Here is a 19723-nt window from a genome sequence, read left to right as displayed (position 1 = left end):
ATGTCTGACAGGCGGGATTCAGAAAAAGAAAAACTCAGTACTCTTTCTGATGTGGCAAAATTCAACTATGCCTTGAAGCAGTTTCAGACACTGATTGGAAAAACAGTCGCCCAGAAGAGGGAGGAAAGATTAGGGATGTACGTTAAAGATCAGGGTAAGAGACATTGTCTTTCTGATTGAAAGGCTGTGTAATTTGGGAGTGGAGTCTGGGTAGCTATGTGGGATGGCCAGGATTCTACAGAAGACCCAAACTGGCATACTGTCTAGGGCTCGCCTTCCCCATTTTTAAGGGAAATATGCAGATTGCTCTAAGAAAATATTTTCCCTGATAAGCTAAAACCTACAGCAGTCTTATTATGGCCAGATTCTGTAACTGAGCCATTTACCCACAAAAACATATTCTTCCTGGCAGCATCCCCTCATAGTGATTCCCCATAATAGTACTCGATTAATCCTTACGTAGTGCTTTGTGTGTTGAATGAATCAAACACATGAACCAATTGTCCAAGTCAGTCCATTTATATTATCATAAGTAACTCAACCTCGTGTAGGTTGTTACCACTGCAGGCCAGCAACTTTAGATGCACAAAAAAGTCAGCTTTGTCACAGAACTCTCTTTGACCTCAGAATACTCCTGGGTGGTAGGTTAGCAGAATGTTCTCTTAACCCATGAGATTTTTGGAAATTAAGAAGGTTGACATTTTTTGGGCAGGGATGCTAGAACGAATTCAACAAGAAGATAGAGAAATTGAACATTAATGATGCTGAAGGTGAAATCAAACCAGGAACCAAATGTAGTATCATAGAAATGTAGGGCTGGAATGGACCTCAATAGGTCATCTAGTCCAGCACCCTCTACTGAGGCAGGCCCAAGTAAATCTAGACAATCCCTGACAGGTGTTTATCTAACCTGTTCTTAAAACCTCCACTGATGGAGATGCCACAACCTTCCTTGGAAGCCTATTCCAGAGCTTAACTACCCTTGTAGTTGGAAAATTTTGCATAATATGTAACTTAAATCTCCTTTACTGCAGATTACACCCATTGCTTCTTGTCCTACTTTCAGTGGACAAGGAGAACAATTCATCACCATCCTCTTTATTACAGCCCCTAATATATTTAAAGAATGTTATCAAGGCCCCCCCTTCCCCCAGTCTTCTTTCCTCAAGATTGAACAAGCCGATTTTTTTTAACCTTTCCTCAGATGTCTGGTTTTCTAAACCTTTTATCATTTTTGTTGCTCTCTTCTTGATGCTCTCCAATTTGTCCACATCTTTCCTAAAGTGTGGCACCCAGAATTGGGCACAGTACTCCAGCTTAGGCCTCACCTGTGCTGAGTAATGCTGGGAAATTGCCTTCTGTGTCTTATCCAAAACATTCTTGTTAATACACCTCAAAATGGTATTAGCCTTTTCACAACTGCATTACATTGTTAGCTTATGTTTAATAGGTGATCCACCATAACCCCCAGATCCTTTTCAGCAGTCCTGCCTAGACAGTTATTCCCCAATTTGTAGTTGTTCATTTAATTTTTCCTTTCTAAATTAAGTATTTTGTGTTTGTCTTTATTGAATTCCATCTTGTTGAATTCAGACCAATTCTCCAATTTGTCAAGGTAGTTTTCAATTCTAATCCTGTCTCCAAAGTGCTTGCAATCCCTCCCAGTTTTGTGTCATCTGCACATTTTATAAGCATACTCTCTACTCCATTATTCCAAATCATTAATGAAAATATTGGCGAGTACTGGACCCAGGACTGACTCCTGCAGGACCCCACTAGGTACACCCTCCCAGTTTGACAGTGAACCTTTGAGTATGGTCTTTCAAGGAGTTGTGCACCCATCTTATAGTATTTTCCACTAGACCACATTTCCCTAGTTTGCTTATGAGAATGTCATGTGGGACTGTGTCAAAAGTCTTCCTAAAATCAAGATCTATCTCATCTACTGCTTCCCTCCTCCCTCCCACAATCCACTGGGCCAGTAACCTTGTCAAAGAAGGAAATATGAGAAGAAACAATTTGCTAGTGTTCAACTCTGATGGATTTTTGTTTTATTTTGTTATTTTTGTTCCAATACAGATGAAATAGATTATGATAAATTCTATGAGACAGTACAAACCCTCTTTGGTCCAGAAGTGAAGGATCAAGATGTTAAGACCTTTTTCAGGAAAATTAGCAACAATCCTGATGGAAGAATAGAATGGTGTGAGGTAAGGTTTATATATAATCTGAAATAGTGAAATGCCAGGTTAATTTATGCAAGTATGTAATCACTGACGGCATGGAATGAGAATGGATTCACGGAGAATGCACATAATCAAAGTGACATTTCCATGTCATTTATTACTGCTTCTATAAATTTTTCATCTGCTACAGGCCAAAACACTTTAAAAAAAGGATCTTGCTTTGAGGCTAGATGGAAAATTAGCTAAAACTATTGTTCTGGTTGGTTAGAGAATAAGTGAGCGGTAAAATGTGAAGGACTGGCTTAGGGCATCTCGTTTCTAATAATATGAGCCTTTATCCAAGATGTTAACAAAACCCAATAATAAATACAATTTTGACAAGCTGAGAAAGAAAGAGGAAGCATTTATTTTTAGTTTGGTGGTGAACAGTTAAAAATACATGTACAGCCAACAATCTTAGGGACAAATTTTGCCTTTGGATGCACACGTCTCCAATGAGAGTATGCACATTACAAGAGAGGGGAGCTAAATTTGTCCCTTGGACTTTTTCCTCTGTACAATCTGCTCTCACTTGGGGAGCAATTAAACATATCAGGGTCATATCTTCCAAAATGCTGAGCACCTGTTGCAAGATACCGACCTGCTAGCTCACATTGATTGGGAAAGGTAGTGGGATGGATCAGTGCCTTGCAAGATGTGACCCTTTTGATGCTGTGTGTTAGGTGTACAATAATCATTGTTCAATAACCAACAAATTACCATGCTCCTAGGTGCAAAAAATAGCATATAAGGCCTGGCTCTGCCCTCAGGAAAACTCTCACATTTAGGCACCTGAATGAGCATGTAGGTGCTCAAGTACCTTCTGTAAAGGACTGGCTGCCTCGCGGGTGTGTCGTGAGGATTCATTAACTCTTATAGCAGGGACGAATTTGGCTCTATAATTTGTAAATGGAAAGTGTTATAGAAGTGGTGGCATTTTAACTGAAAGGTGCTTAATCATTGAATTGTCATGGTTATTACTGAGCCTATACCAAAGAAGTATATGATTCTAAATAAAAATATTCATGGAAAATAGCTTTACAAGTAGCCATTCTGTGTAGGATGTCTAGCTGTATGCTGTAGCCAACCTATGCCAACTGAACCCATGACATCCTATTGCCATAAGATTTTTATCTTCCACTTGGACAACTTCCAGAGCTAGGCACTGGGGACCTGATAACACCTACAGCGCAGTGCCTTTCCTAGGATTGCACTGTCAGAATTGGCTATATGGGCGTAGACTTATTTGACTGCCTTTGTGGCCCAGAGGGACAGTGTTACTAACTAAACCATGTTATAGATTCAAGAGGCAGACTTCCTCATTACTCTGGAACTTCAAATGATGTTTAGTGATCTCTGAGCTACCCAGCTCTTAGCCTTTGATAATCCATACAGAACATCTTCATATAATTTTCTAGCACCACTGCAGTGGCAATGCATTTGGTCCTGACTGTCTGGTAAAAGAGCTTCCATCCTAGAGTGATTCTATCAAGTCCCCGACTTAAATATTTTTGCTTGTGATTTTGTTCTTTATGATATCACTCTACTAACAAATTATTCTCAGATCAACTGTGTGTGTCAAGACAAAAAAAATGCTTCATGTTATCTGTGGGGCTTGGATGAAAGCTGTGATATGGTTGGCTGAAGAGGCTTTCAAACATCATGTCGTTAACTTCCAGTCAATGTACTTGAATCTATAGGGCCTTTTTATCAGCTAGATCTTTAAATCATGACCAACCTTTTTGTTACAGTATTCACCTAGTGAAAGCTAAACGTAAAACTTTTCTCCCTTCATGTCCTCCCCTTACATTTCTTCCTTGTTCCTTCTTGCCTCCTCTCTTAAGATGAGACTTGAAAGGAGAAGCTGTTGCTAACCACCTCTCTTCAGCTTTCCTTTGAAACTCTGCTAGTAATAGAAAAGAAGAAAATGGGCATTTTCAGTGTTACAAGGACATGGTGCACAAGAGACGGGTTCTTGAAATAGCCAATGGTGTTAAGAAATATACCAGCTACACTATAGGATTAGCCAAATTCTAGTCCTTGCAAGAACCTCAGCATCATTTCAATCTTGTAGTATCCCTTTGCATGGAGGTGGGATGCAGGCAGAGTGACTAAACAGAGGGGCTTCTGCACCTCCTGTATACTGCTGAGGCAGGCTCCACACCTATGCTAAATAGAGCAGCATGGAAAGAACCAGATGGCAGCAAACTGGGAAGGATGTACTAAATCCAAGGTTTAAAAGACAGTGAGCCTAGCACAGAGAATAGCAGTGGCTATTCAGGCCCAGCAGCTGAGATAGTGGCTGCATAAGAGGGGTTGTGTTGGGGAGGAGGGTGAATTCCAGCTTTCCCAATCCTCCCAAACCTTAGCTTGATCACCACTTAGAATACTTTCCTGGGAGGGGTGAATTTTGCCCTGAGAGTTTAATGCAGCCGATAATTGGGTTAAGGCTGTTGTAAAAGAGTATAGGGAAAATGAAAATGACAAAATGACAGCCAGCATTATCCACGTACGTTAGGGAAAAGATTTAAAATTACTCAGAGCATCTTCATTAGTTCCCTTTACAACAGCACTGAGAAAAAAATGGTTTGATGTATAATTTTTGGCACATTGTGCACAAGAGGGGAAAGCAGCTGTTAATGTACTCACCACCGTTATTAAAAGGTGGGCGCAGGGGGACTAAAAGAAACAAAAGAACATAGGGATGTTATAGAAGGCTGCTCTTCATCAGCCAAATCATGCTTCAGGTGGTAAAAAAGATCAGACCTGCTGGATGAGGTTGTGCATTTATATGGAAGTGTGGCATTATTATTTCTGAAGGGTATATACAGTGGAATAAATCCTCCCCAGCCTCCCAAAAAGGAATATACCATCCAGCTAGCATTTTATGTAGATCTGGTTGAAATCTGTCAAAATATTTAAAAAAAAAAAAAACAAATGGTTTTTCAACCAAAATGAACTTGGTCAAATTTTCTGGGTTTTGTTGTTTTGTTTTTGAAAACCAAAATTTGTTTTGGCTGTCATTGGGAAAAAATGGGGGGAAAATAGAGAAATATTTGAGAAAAAAAGAAACATTTTCACATTTTTCTGCAAAAAATAATAAGCATTTTTCAACCAGCTGTAGTTGTAAGTGCTTGGAAAAGAAAGCAGGTTAAAGCTGGCTGGAGGACTCTCTTCTCACCACTGAGAAGTATCAAAGGACTGGTTAGCATCTGTAAATGACCATTAACAAGGGGCAACAGCCTGGTGGCATGACGTATATTAATAGAGTTTAAGGCCAGAAGGGACCATTACCTCATGTAGTTTGACTTCCTGCATAACTCAGGCTGTTAAATTTCCCCTAGCTACCTCTGTATTGAGCTCAGTAACTTGTGGTGTAGCCCTCCACAGTTATGTCTTTGCTGTACACCATAGCAGCTGGTGGCAGTGTGGACTAGCACTTGGAACTTCCTGCTCCAGAAAGCACAGGCTCTGTACTACTTCAGCTGGAGGAGAATCTCTGTAGTCTTTTGGCAGCAGCAGGTCTCTAACACAGCTGAGCAGTTCTGATTCCATCCCAGTAAAGGGCAGTGGTATGCATAATACTTGCCAGTTTATTACAACATATTGGGGTTACCAAAGCAACATGAGACTGTGACAAACTTGGGAAAATACATCAAAACTGCTTCCAACTGCAACCTGGGCTAGAGGGTAGGGTACATTTTGTTGTGATTGCCTATCAGTTTACAATTGTTTACCTGATCAGGGAAACTCTTAAAGGACACCTGGCCCTCTGGCTGCTTTAGAAGCAGGAGTACAAAAACCCTTGCTGGAGGAGGATTTTAAACATCTATGCTACCCAATTAGTGTGCCACCAGCACAAATGCTGTCTGAAGGTCCCAGGTCCCAGACCTATAAGCATTCTTCAGGAATATAATAGTAAATGCCAGCATTTGAATTCATTGTGTTAGAGCAGAGATTGAGTAAAAACTATCAATTGGGGAGCACATGAACTGGTGAATTTTATATTTGTATGTAGGGTGCTTAAGATGCCTATTAATATGGAGGAAAGTAGTGTAATGTAAAATTGAATTAACAGCTCTCTTCATAGACAGATCTTGGAAATGGAGGTCACAAATTGTACAGGATACTGTGGGAGGGAAATTTGAGATTTTAAAACATCTCCACTCTACAAATAAATGTTAATTTCTTGCAAGGAAAAATAATGTAATGACTAATAATACAGAATAGTTAGAAAGTCACCCAAGCAATCATTCTGAAAATGGCAATGCTTAATTATGTGATGACTAGAAATAGAAGGAATTAAAGAAATGAAAGTTCTATTGAAGCTATTTCATCTAGGTTTAGCCATAACCATCATTCTTTGAAATATGACACTGCAAAAAAAAGTTGTAGAGGTTTTTTTTTTAGTGTGAAATCTGCTGATAATGTGAATTAGAAGCTATCTGTACACCTTCGATGACTTGATAAATGACCACACCTACCAGGACATTAATCTAGGAAATGTATCATGTGGAGACTGGGTAATAAATGGAAACGGAAGCAAGAGCTGGAAACTGAACTACAAAAACCTGCAGAGTCCTGAAATTGTCCGGATTTTACTTATACTAAAACAGGGCAACCATTGTTTTCAAGGCGGGGGAGAAAACAATAACAGAAAATGTGGAAAAGTCAGAAATGCTAAATGACTTTGTTTCAATTTTCATCAAAAAGATTAGTAGCGATTGGATGTCTAACATAGTGAATGCCAGTGAAAATGAGGTAGGATCAGAGGCTAAAATAGGGAAAGAACAAGTTAAAAATTACTCAGACAAGTTAAATGTCTTCAAGTCACCAGGGCCTGACGAAATACATCCTAGAATACTCAAGGAGCTCACTGAGGAGATATGTGAGCCCATTAGCGATTATCTTCAAGAAGTAATGGAAAACAGGAGAGATTCCAGAGGACTGGAAAAGGGCAAATATAGTGCTAATCTATAAAAAGGGAAATAATGACAACGTGGGGAACTATAGACCAATCAGCTTAATTTCAGTACCCAGAAAGATAACGAAGCATATAATTAAGCAATCAATTTGCGAACACCTAGAAAATAATAAGGTGATAAGTAACAGTCAGTATGGATTTGTTGGATTTCAACAAATTGAGTCAAACCAACCTAATAGCTTTCTATTACAGGGTAACAAGCCTTGTGCATGGGAGGAAGCAGTAGATACGTTATATCTTGACTTTAGTAAGTCTTTTGATACTGTCTTGCATTACCCTCTCATAAACAAACTAGGGAAATACAACCTAGATGGAACAACTATCAGGGGGGTGCATAACTGGTTGGAAAACCATTCCCAGAGAGTAGTTATCAGTGGTTCAGTCAAGCTGGAAGGATATATCGAGTGGGGTCCTGCAAGGATTAATTCTGGGTCCAGTTCTGTTCAATATCTTCATCAATGATTTTGATAATGGCACAGAGAGTACACTCATAAAGTTTGCAGACGATACCAGCTGGGAGTGATTGTAGGTGTTTTGGAGGATAGGATTAAAATTCATAATGATCTGGACAAACTGGAGAAATGGTCTGAAGTAAATAGGATGAAATTCAATAAGGACAAATGCAAAGTACTGCACTTAGGAAGGAACAATCAGTTACACACAAACAAAATAGGAAATGACTACCTAGGAAGGAGTACTGCGGAAAGGGATCTGGGGATCATAGTGGACCACAAGCTAAATACGAGTCAACAGTGTAACAACTGTTGCAAAAAACCCAAACATCAATCTGGGATGTATTAGCAGGTGTGTTGTAAGCAAGACATGAAAAGTAATTCTTCTGCTCTACTTTGCACTGATTAGGCCTCAACTGGAGTAATGTGTCCAGTTCTGGGCGTCACGTTTCAGGAAAGATGTGGACAAATTGGAGAAAGTCCAGAGAAGAGCAACAAAAATGATTAAGGGTCTAGAAAACATGACTTATGAGGAAAGATTGAAAAAACTGGGTTTGTTCAGTCTGGAAAAGAGAAGACTGAGCAGGGACATGATAACAATTTTCAAGTACGTAAAAGGTTCTTACAAGGAGGAGGGAGAAAATTGTTCTTAACTCCTGAAGAAAGGACAAGAATCAATGCGCTTAAATTACAGCAAGGGTGGTTTAGGTTGGACATTAGGAAAAACTTCCTAACTGTCAGGGTGGTTAAGCACTGGAATAAATTGCCTAGGGAGGTTGTGGAATCTCCATCAATGGAGATTTTGAAGAGCAGGTTAGACAAACATCTGTCAGGGATGACCTAGATAATACTTAATCCTGCCATGAGTGCAGGGGACTGAATTAGATGACCTCTCAAGGTCCTCTCCAATTCTACAATTTTGTGATTGTAATGACCTTCAGTTTATTGTCTGAGCCCAACAAACATTATGTCCACTGTCATAGGTGATGTGTGGGATGGCGGGTGGGTGGGGGCATGCGGGCTCAAGTGCACAGCCTCCAGATTCCTACTTGGCCTGCCAGGGGGGAGGGAGTGGGGATCTGTCCATCTCTCACTGCGCCTCCCCCTCCTCCCCCCCCCCGCATGCTTGGCCCCTGTCCCTGGAAGTTGAGCCTGGGCAGGGAGAAGAAGAGGCGGGACCAGCCACTTCTCACACCGACCACTCAAGGTGGCTGCTTTGTGCAGCACAGCAGCTGCCTGTGAGAGAATCTGGCTGGGGCGGTGGCAGCAGCAGGCCACCCTCCACCCAGGCCTGGCTGCCAGGGATGGGCCGAGTGAGCTAGAGTCCCCTCTTCCCCCTGGCACATTTCCGGGTTGCTCGGCTCCTGTCCCCAGCATCCGGGCTTGGGCCGGGGGTTGGCCTGCCACCACCTCCAGAGCCAGGCTTTCTCTCAGGCAACTGCTACACTGCACAGAGCAGCGACCGGGAGCAACCAGCTTCAGCTGCATGAGAAGCAGCTCCGTTCTGCTCCCCACCAGGACCTGGCTGCCAGGGAGAACAGATGAACATGCTGGTGTGGGGAGGCACAGTGGGAGAAGGACAGAGCCCCCTGCACCTCCACGCTCAGGTAACTCTGGGAGGGCAGGGAGAGCACGGCAGCCCCAGGCTGGGTGTAGGGTGCGGGGGGGGGGAGGGGGGTGTTACTGGGCAAAGGAGACACGTGGGGCAGTAATGTGTCCTCCCCTTTAGATTGTGCCCCCCCACACACCCCCATATGGAGAGGCATGAGTCATCTAGGTCCACTGTAACTCATTCTTAGCTAAATTGAACCAAACCAGCATTGTACCCAACACGGCCAAAGGAATCCACAGACATTTTTGATCTCTCATAATCATGCATAAAATGATAGGACCAAATCATAAACATTTGTAGGTTGAGTTAAGCTGGTTAGATATGGCTCTAATAAGGTCAAATGGGGTTGACACCATTCCAAGAATTAGGCACAGGAGGAGATGTTTGTTTTGTTTTATTTTGGTTGATAGCAATGGTTTAGTGGTGGCTTCAAGACAGGCAATTTTGGAGAGAGGCAGTGTTCTCTAGTGATTAGAACAGGGGACTGGAAACCAACTCTTGGGCTCTCCTCCTAGTTCTACCACTAGTTTGCTCTGTGACCTTTCACAAGCCTGGCTCCTATTCTGTCTCCACTCTGTCCACCTCCCCCACCTTTCACAGCCATCCCTCCATCCTTTTGGACTCTCCCCTTTAAGCCTCACATTCATCCCCAGCTTTCCCCTCTTCCTTCTATAGCTGCTTTGTCTTTTTTGCCCTGCAGTTTCTTTCTCTCAGTGAAATATGGATGGCCCTCTGCTGCCATCCAGGGTCAGAGGGACCACCATTCTTTGCACCCTCTCTGTCAGCAGTGATCTCACACATTCACACAGTCTCTACTATCAATGACTCTCCGGTCTGTGTCTGCACTTCTGACCTGTCTCTGACATCCCTCCTGGTTGCCTTGCCATCAGCTTCAATTTTGCCTGGCCAAAACAGAGCGCCTTCCCTCCCAACTCCTTCCTTTCTCAGTCACTGACAACCTTACCTCCCTCCGTGTCACTCAGGCGCACAGTTGGAGATTCTGTCTTTGACTCCCCCACTCTCCCTCAGGTTGAGAGGCAGAACAGTTGTGAATGTTTATACTAATTGTAGGTATGAGATTTTTTCTCTTCTTGCACTCTTTATATTTCTCTTGCATGCACTTCGGGGTGAGCACTGGGCCTTTGTCCATGTTTGGACGGCATCTTACCACAAAAGGTACGTCTACACTGCAATCCTAAGTGTGACTGCAGCAGAGGTAGACATACCCATGCTAGCACAGATAAAAATAGCAGTGAAGACACAGCGGCATGGGCTTCAGTGAGGGCTAGAAATGCGAGTATGTAATCACTGTCCCCAGTGTGTTTGTACAGACTGAGCTGCTGCATCTACGCTAATATAGGTAACCATGCTAGCCTAGGTAAAGCCACCATGGGTATGTCTACCTGTGCTGTAATCAGGCCTCGGACTGCAGTGTAGACATACCTAAAAGGAGCCCCAGCCTGGATTGGGGCCTCTGGGAGCTACCGCCATGTAAATATTAAATAACAATCGACAAATTCAATTAGAGCTCTTCAGCCCGAAACAAATCTTCAATGTTTCCTGAAAAGGTTGGATGCTAGTACTAGCAATAATCAAGGGATTTAATCAACTTTTAAAAGGGGCAAGAATCAACCATTTGCCATGTTTTAGCATCATCAGCTTATATAAGAATTATTGGCAATGTTAAGGTTGATTTACATCAGAGACCAAAGGAAGATGGTGATGCTGTGACATTGCAAAAGGAATCAATAGGGTGTGACTGCAAAATGTCACTTAAGAAAACTGTACAGGTAAGAGGAACTCTAATTCATGTGTATTTACAAGGAGAGACAACTGCAGAGTAGCAGTAAGAGGGGTCAGAAGGAAGAATGTAAAGGGCTGTGATTGACAGTTGATTGCAGTATCATTTAGAGTGTGAATGACTGAGGTCACAGCAATGCCATGAAAGATGAGAGCACTAAAGCTGCCCTGCAAGACTATGCAGAATGTTCTGTACATGGCACTAAAGGGCATAAATTGGAACTGTCAGGATGGATAATAGACGTAATAAAAGAGAAAATGACTAGGCGAGACAAATGTGCAAAGATTTGACTTGCATCCTAATACACTATTTTTAAAACTAGTGAGAGAAAAATAAATGAAGAGACTTTGATGGGGTATGTGACCTATTTGGATCTTGGGAGCCCATGTGGCTGCTAAGGTAGAGTCAAGACTTCCAATCTCATTTTTTTCCTGTCAGATTTAGAGATTTTTTTCAAACCACACAGGAAGGGATTAGGTGGCTGAGTAGCAGAGGCAACTGGGTCTTCTTAACCAGGTCCCGGTGACATGCATAATGAGGAGAGAAGGAAAAGAGTGAAAAGTTTTGCAACACAGTGAGATGGGAGTCACTTCATGAGGAAACATCTGCTCTGCTTTTGGACCCAGAGCATGGAGGGCTTTCCATTTTGGAACCTCACATGCCCCTGTTTTCCACTAACATTGTATGGAGGGAAACCTCAAAGCTTCAAAACAGTGTATGATACAAATCCAGAAGTTCAAATGTTCAGCTTTTCTCATGAGGATACTAAGTAATATATTTCTATTGTTTCAGTATTTCTTCCAATCCTATCCTGTACCAGGAAGTGCGGAAGTGTGAAAACGTTAAAAATTTAAGACTTTTGCATGTAAAATATTAACTAGAGTACTACACTAATAGTTTTTTTGCATTTTAATAGAATTATTATTTGCAGTAGCACCCACTAAGTGCTCAGTGTTTTCCAAACACTTCAGAAGAACACAGAATCTAAGAACAAACAAGTAGACAGTGGTCAGGGGAAGCGGAATAACAGTAGTTGATTATATATATATATAATTGTATAGATAGGTAATTATTTAAAGAAAAGATGTTAAATAATACTGAGCAGAGTCAGCTGAATGTTTATCTTTATGCATATATTCATATTTTTTAGAATTTTTTTCTTATGGGTTTTCCTCAGATCTTTGGCTATTTTATAGTAGAAGGTGATGCCCTCGCTTCCCAGCTAGATGAAGAAAACATGGTTTTCCTGGTGTCCCGAAGACAGCGGATTACAAAAGCAGGTGCCATCTTTTAATATTCATTCCAAAATCTACTCTAGTACACACTTTTTTGAGGCTACAATTATGAGGTCACATGGCTGTTTGTTATGCACACTTCTTGTTCTACCACGTTTATAATATACCCCCTTTTTTTAATCCGAGGCTCCTATCCTGTTTGTACCTGAAGATTTCTCACCCAACACATTGAGCACACAGGTCTTGCCTATTCACCCACTTTCTTAAATTCTTCCTGTTTTCTTTTTTTCTTCTTATTTTTAAATGACTAGATCACCTGGAGGTGATAGAGTCTCCTTCCTTGGAGGTTTTTAAGGCCCGGCTTGACAAAGCCCTGGCTGGGATGATTTAGCTGGGAATTGGTCCTGCTTTGAGCAGGGGGTTGGACTAGATGACCTCTTGAGGTCCCTTCCAACTCTGATATTCTATGATTCTATGACCCAAACTTCCTCTTAACAAACCTCTTCTGCTCCCCCCACCCATCCCCACATTCCTCTGCAACTTGCTGTATGGGACCAGCCCCATCCTCAAGATTTTAATATTTGAAAATTCAGTATGATTATTTAAAGCCAGTATAAAATAGTCTGCATGCTCATCCATTACATCTCTGAACTCAGTCCCTGTATATTTGGGAGTGAGGGAAGTGCTCCTATCACCTTGTTCTTAGTTATGTATTTTGCCTAGTCTCCTTAGCTGTTTATACTTGAGAGATAAAGAAAAATATTATTTCACTGGCAGGTGTCAAGAGACGAGATGTGATTAAGTGTATAGCAAAGGTGCCACAATTGGATTTCACGGTAACAGCATCTCAGAAAGGAACGTTAACCATTTTTAACAGTCAGGTAATTCTGATTCATGCTAGATTTTTCTTTAGCCCATTGGTTAGTATATTATGAACTGAAGAAGTATGAAACAGAAGTGCATGCTTATATGTAAAAGCTTATATGTAAAAGCTACATGTCTTTTTAACAAGGTTAATTTTGCTACAATTTTAAGTACTGAGGGAAATAGTGACTGGATTTATTTTTAGTGAATCTTGCCCGCTTTCAAGCTTGCAACAATTGTCTGAAAGTGCAGACACTTAAAATTTCAAAAGGTGGTTCTTCAGGAACTGTCTAGCTTTTTCTAAAAACTCATGTGGCTTTTTTGGGGGGGGTATTTATTTTTATTTTTTTGAGACAGGATATTGGACTAGCTGGGTCCTCGAGTCCTCCAAAAATTCACTCAGGCACTAGCGGGTTCTATGATCCTATATCTGCCACTGACTGGCTTTACTTCTTAGAACTTTTTCTATTATCATCATGAAATTATGCCTCTGTTGTGTACTAAAACAGAAAAGATGTAGCTGTCACAGCATATTTCTGTCACTGAGCAACTTAACTTATACTGATGTCTAAATGCTTTCATGGAAGTAACCTGTTGACTGCATGTTCGAAGAGTCAGTCATTGGAAGTGAACTCACATGCTGAAACTCAGATAAATGGGCTTTGTTCAGAACTCCACAGGGACCTGCTCACAGACCACAGGCCTGCATCACAGCTGCTCCAAAGCCACTTCTCTAGGCTGTGGGCTACAAGAACAGCTGCAGCCCCTCCTTACCCCTTTATGCAGGCGTTCTGTGTTTGTGCATTGATATAAGCAGTCCTCTCTTCAAGGCAATGGGGAGCCCACTTCTGCAATGTCTGAGGGCACCTGATGCAGTTGCATCACCTCCTCACCCCCAAGCACAGGTAACACAGGGTTTATGTGGGTGTGGAAGGTCTATTATGAAATTCTCCCAGATGTGCAATATTTGACATTTTAAAGTTTTGGGGCCAAATTCAGCCCTGGTGTAAAAAGACACAGCTCCTCTCAAGTTTATGGCATTGTGTCAGGGTGGAATTTCCACCTTTTGAGGAATTTCTGATGTAAAAGGCCTATGAATCTTGAAGGGTTAGAACAGTGTACTCGCTTAGTACTCTCCAATAACCAGCTTAATAGCAGTTCAGACGCCAAATATTATTAAAGCAACATTTGTTAAGGAGTCTAAGATACTCTATGAATGGTTAAAGAAATATACTGTAGCCAGGCTATAAAATGCAGTGGACATAAATCACACATCCGTGCAGATTGTCACTTCTGTGATCAGAATGCAACTTGTCTATCACAACATTGTAAAAATGCAGTTAGGTTTTAAAGCAGCAATAACATAGTCCAGGTGTTTCAACTAATTAGGACATAATGCTCATGGAAGGAGTGAACTAGGCAACCAAAGATTCATGTGGGTAATTAAATGCCAAAGCAAAACTGAGGCATTTGGTAATTACTAAAATAATTTATTTGAAAGCCCAGGCCTCTGTCTTCAGGAACATTATCCCCCTTACACACCAAGGCAAAAGAATTCCACCCTGCACGGCAATAAAAAATAAATTTTTCCCTGTGCTATTTAGAAAGTTCTGCGCTGCTGCCTCCTCCAAGTTTCCATTGATGTCACTTTGACATCAGTGTCTCTATTTTGTTTCCAGAGTTTAAATGATTTTACATCTTGCTCTTTGAAGCTGTGCATGGAGATTTTGAGTCATGCTGGTATAACTATGCATGCTGTTTGGAAAATGATGAAGGCATTACAAAGTGGGTCACATTCTGATTTCACTTACCGTGGATTTAAACAGGGGTAATACCATTGGCTTCATTGGAATAGCTCTGAGTTTACACCAGAACCAGTATATGTCTACCCTGCTGTCGAAGATGCGATTGCAGCACATGTGCACATACACACACTAGCTTTAATCTAGCTGGCAAGAGTACCAATAGCTGTGAAACCACAACAGCAGGGGCTTCAGAATAGGCTGTACAAGCCCACTTGAGACCCTGAGTACTTACTCACATGGCTAGGCTGCACTGGAGCTCATGCTGCCATGGCTTCACTGCATGCTATCACTTTGCATGCTAGCTAGATCAAAGCTAGCCCCGGTATGTCTGTGTGTGCTGCAATCATACTTCCAACTGCAGTGTAGACAGAACCCAAGTGAGAGCAGAATTTGTCTCTTTAGCTGTGAAATCAGTTGGTCTGATTCCAGTTACTAGCAGAAGAGCCCACATCAAAGCCAACAATGGCGTTAGCACCTTTTTCAGCAGTCTGTTGTCCAGAGACCAAGATGCAAAAGGAACAGACCCTCCTGTCTCATCTTTAGTGGTATTTCCTCCAGGTCAGTTCTTCAGCATATTGGCAGGGTCATATGATATGAGGAAGCTTGCCTTGTAACTAAACTTATGGGTCTTGCAATGTGCATATAGAGGCCATTTCTCTCCTGGGTTGTCAGTTCATGAGCTCTGCCTTTCATGAATAGACTCAGGTTTTATTTATTTTAAAGTTCTGATTGTACTTGATTAGATACTTGAATGGGTGCTGGGTTTTGGTTGCACATATTTCCCACTCGAGTCAGTGGCTCTGAATGAATCCATGGACAATGCCTGGTCTGATGTGAGTAGTGAATTTCTGGATCTTTATCATGCCATTTTTGGGTGCCCATCTAAGTGGAAACATTCCTCCTGGTATAATAGACTTAAGGACAAATTCTGCATTCTATACTGGTGTAAATCCAATATGCCTCCATCAAAGTCAATACACTGGTATGCACAAGCAACATATGGTTTGATTTAGTATTCTCCTGGAACCACTAACCTTACACAAAGTAGCTTTCAGGAGTCAAATTTGACTAAGCAATTGTATGGGACCCTGTAGCCCTTCCAAGTCAATTCCTTCAAAAAGTGTGTTCTCATGTGGAGATTTTGGGACATGGGGGGCGGGGGCTGGAATTGAGAATAATTGGGAGCCAGGGGAGGTGGAAATAGCAAGGAAGAAAAAAATTGTTTTACAAATGAAAACAGAAATAGTAAAGAGGATTCTAGTCATCCCACAGCGTATCTGTTTGCCTCATTCTACACTAATCAAAGAGTGGAAAATAAATGATTTCCAGCAAATTATTGCTTTGACAGCTGCATGTGTTATTTACATTACACAACTCTCCGAATGACTGATTCAGATTGGATGGGTTAGGACAGCTTTCAGCATCATCACTTAACTTATCAAGTGACACACTTCCATCATCCAAGTGTGCTGTGTAAATTGTTCAGATGTAATTATCTTCCAATGTAAATACAGCATAGAGGCTTTCATAGACTGAGTGCTGTAATGTAAATCCTGCACATGCTCCCACATGTCTTCAGCTATTAAAGCTTAAATTAGAGACAAAGGAAAATTAATTATTAATTTCTAACCCAGTACATTCCTCTCTAAGGGCAAAATTCTACCTTCTTTCTAAGATGTATGTGGCTCTCTCAGGCTGGCAGTGTTTGCCTGAAGCACTCTAGATTGACAGCAAATGTTGAGCCCACTGGGAAAGGGTTAAATTTAAGGCCAAGATCTCATTACCCATCCCATCAGGTATAAGGGAGGGGCTTTCTAGAGAGGGAGGATCTAGGGTGTGGTCTGATGAAGAGTGGTAGGAGCAGCCAGGCCTGGGTAGAACCCTAGAGGTGAAATCTGTTTTTAATGTTTTTGTCAATAAAGCCAAACCTCAGGAAGCCAGTGGATTGTTAACTCCACACAGCATGTGGAGTTTGTTTTAGGGAAGACTTGAAAACGCAGCTTCCTGCTCAGTCTCCCACTGCAGCCGACAAGTGTTCCATACTTGCATCTCCAAAGGCAGAATTTGATCCTAGATTTTTTATGTATGATTGAAGCTGCCAGTAGAGGGTTTGGGGCACATCTGAGAGGAACCAGTGGCAAACGGATGATGGTGAGATCCTGGTAGGAGGAGGTGGCTGCCTGCCTGTGGGGATGCAGGAGAGAAAAGGTTGGTCCAGGATTCTCACTCTTGCAAGCTGAATAGTTCCATGTATAAAGAAAGAAACTAACTGATCTTGGGAGTCAGGAGCCTTGCATCAGGGCAGGACTTAACGTGAATGCCATTATAAAAATGGACATATTGCACTTCTCTCTTTCCCTCAAGGATCTCAAAGTGCAGACAGATGGCAGTTATTGATTCCCATTTTACAGATACTGCATCTCTCTCTTTGTTGCTCTAAGTCACTGGAGGGACTCCAGTAACTCCGACAGGGGGTATGGGCTTATTACAGGAGTGGGTGGGTGAAGTTCTGTGGCCTGACACGTGCAGGAGGTCAGACTAGATGACCATGATGGTCCCTTCTGGTCTCTGAGACATGGTTGGTTATTCCATTTGATTTCAGATCCTAGAAAAAGCACAGTGACTAACTCTCTGTCTGTGGTGATTGTTGAACTGACTGTGCTCAGATTTTTAATTCCATTGCCAGCTACTGATTATCTTTTTCTGTTTTGTTTTCAGATGAGGGTTCTGACAAGCACAAGCATTGCAGTAAGTTTGGTTTTTTTACCCCCTTCTAATTAGATAGAATAATGTTTACTTTCTAATTATTTCACTTCATTAACTGTTGATTTTTAATTGAAAATTCTAACATTCTTTTTCTCCTTGAGTCTCCTACATAATTGTGCATAGTGCTGCATGTCAGGACATTCTGGTTCTATTCTTTCCTCTCAATTACAGAGAAGTTTGGGTATTTGTTTCCCTGGGTGGAAGGATGCTTCAGATAAGTATTTCTTCCGCCAAATGCCTCTTCCCTCCCACCCCCCGCACCCAGCCCCAACCCTCTTGTATATTTTTCCAACATCTTTTCTGGAGCGGTAGGGTAAGAGGTGACATTCAGTTGACACTACAATTTTAGTAAGAAAAACTGTCATGCTGAGTAGGGAAATACAGTTCTATAGATTCCTAATTGCATCGTATGGTTGATTGACTGACATACATGAATACACCCTGAAGGCTAAATTTTACCCTGAGAATAGCACTGCAGATCTTAGGAAAGCACATTACCTCAGAGGATTTGAGGACCAAAGTCTGTCATCAATCCAAACAGCTGATGTGACCCCTTGCTGCAGTCAATACAGATATCCTGTCCCTCAGGGCCAGTGCATTTATGCTGACGGATCCGCCAAAGCAGGTGTCGCTTAAGAGGAAATAAAGGTATTTTAGGCCACGCAACCAACTTCTCCAACTGCCACCCACTGAAAAAGGCAGCTCAGTAGCCAGTTTGTGCATCAAAACTTATAACTGATGTTGCAAGGACTAATTTGACCTTTGTAGTCACTACAGGGATGTATTTTAAAATAGACACACATGATTCTGAAGAGATAGCAGAAACACCCTCCCATGCACAAGCAGGTGTGTATTATTTTGGTCAGGCTATGGAAGCCAGCTATGGCTTGAGTTATCTGCTATTGTTTGAGCATTGGCACTTTCCTAACTTAATAGATCTCTGTATTAATATCCTTATATCAGATCACCCATAACATTCTGCGGTTTTTATAGATGTTGTCAGAAGTGGTTAAAACAGGCTGTGGTATGCATGTCAATGAAGTGGAAATCGCACCAAATGTCTGGCTGTGCCAACCCACAAGCTAGTATTAAGGTGTCACAACCAAACACAGGGGTTAAATGCCTTGCATAAATCCTATGCTTGTCTGACATGGACCTCAAAATTCTGTAGTCCCCAGTGCTTTGCTGAAGGATTCATCCTGTGAATGTAAATGTGATTTGAAGGAACGTCCAACAGGAGCAAGGTGTTCTTTGACTCTTTTTAAATGTAACAATTGTGGAAAATATTGTTTAGAAAAGGGGATACTGCTGCATCACGGCACAGCTTTTCTGTTGATGTTGTTTTCATTGCTTGTTTGTTTTTTGTGTGTGTGTGTTTTTTTTTTTTTAGTAGTGACCCTGATTTTCCTAAACAAACATGAATGAACTTTCAGTATTTTGGAAACATTTAGGATGATTTTGTTGCCTGCTGGTTGGAGAATATACCATTGGGTATTTTGCAGTGATAATGAGTTACTTTGTTGTGTAGACCTGGCGTTAGTGTTAACCCTTTGTTTTGGTTTAAAGTTGTGCTGGCATAGCTATGTCAGGCATGTGAAAAACATTACTCTCCTTATTAATGTAGTTAGACTGGCAAAAGCCCCCATGTAGACACAGTTTATACAGGCAAAATATTCCATTTACCAGCACAGGTTATGCCATTTGGGGAGGTGGTTTAACCTGTGTAAGCAGTGTCCCCACTAGGAGCCTGTGTCAGTATAGCTATGCTAGCAAAGTCTTTGTAGTGTAGAGTAGCCCTAATCTTGGATCTCTGGGATTAGCTATTGGTCACTGTCTTTTGAATACAAATATTAACAATAACTTTTAACAATGTTTGTTTGTTTTTGGGTTCAATAAACCAACAAGATTTAAGGAGCTAAAGCTAAGGGGTAAATCCCCTTAAGCTTCTTCCTCCTCCTCCTCTACTTCCATATGAGCAG

At 41.5% G+C, this 19723-nt stretch overlaps 1 protein-coding gene across 1 annotated transcript in view; it reads left to right on the top strand.

The window, feature by feature from the left end:
• The window catches only part of WDR64 (WD repeat domain 64), a 122906-nt gene continuing 103183 nt past the window's right edge, over positions 1-19723 (top strand). Inside the window, exons 1-5 of the mRNA XM_034766871.1 lie at positions 1-154; positions 2044-2210; positions 12252-12354; positions 13087-13190; positions 17697-17726. Coding sequence (XP_034622762.1) covers positions 1-154; positions 2044-2210; positions 12252-12354; positions 13087-13190; positions 17697-17726 — 558 coding nt within the window. The remainder of the gene's footprint in view (positions 155-2043; positions 2211-12251; positions 12355-13086; positions 13191-17696; positions 17727-19723) is intronic.

Source organism: Trachemys scripta, chromosome 3, assembly GCF_013100865.1.
Source record: "Trachemys scripta elegans isolate TJP31775 chromosome 3, CAS_Tse_1.0, whole genome shotgun sequence".
NCBI lineage: Eukaryota > Metazoa > Chordata > Testudines > Emydidae > Trachemys > Trachemys scripta.
This window is presented reverse-complemented; position numbering and strand designations above follow the sequence as displayed.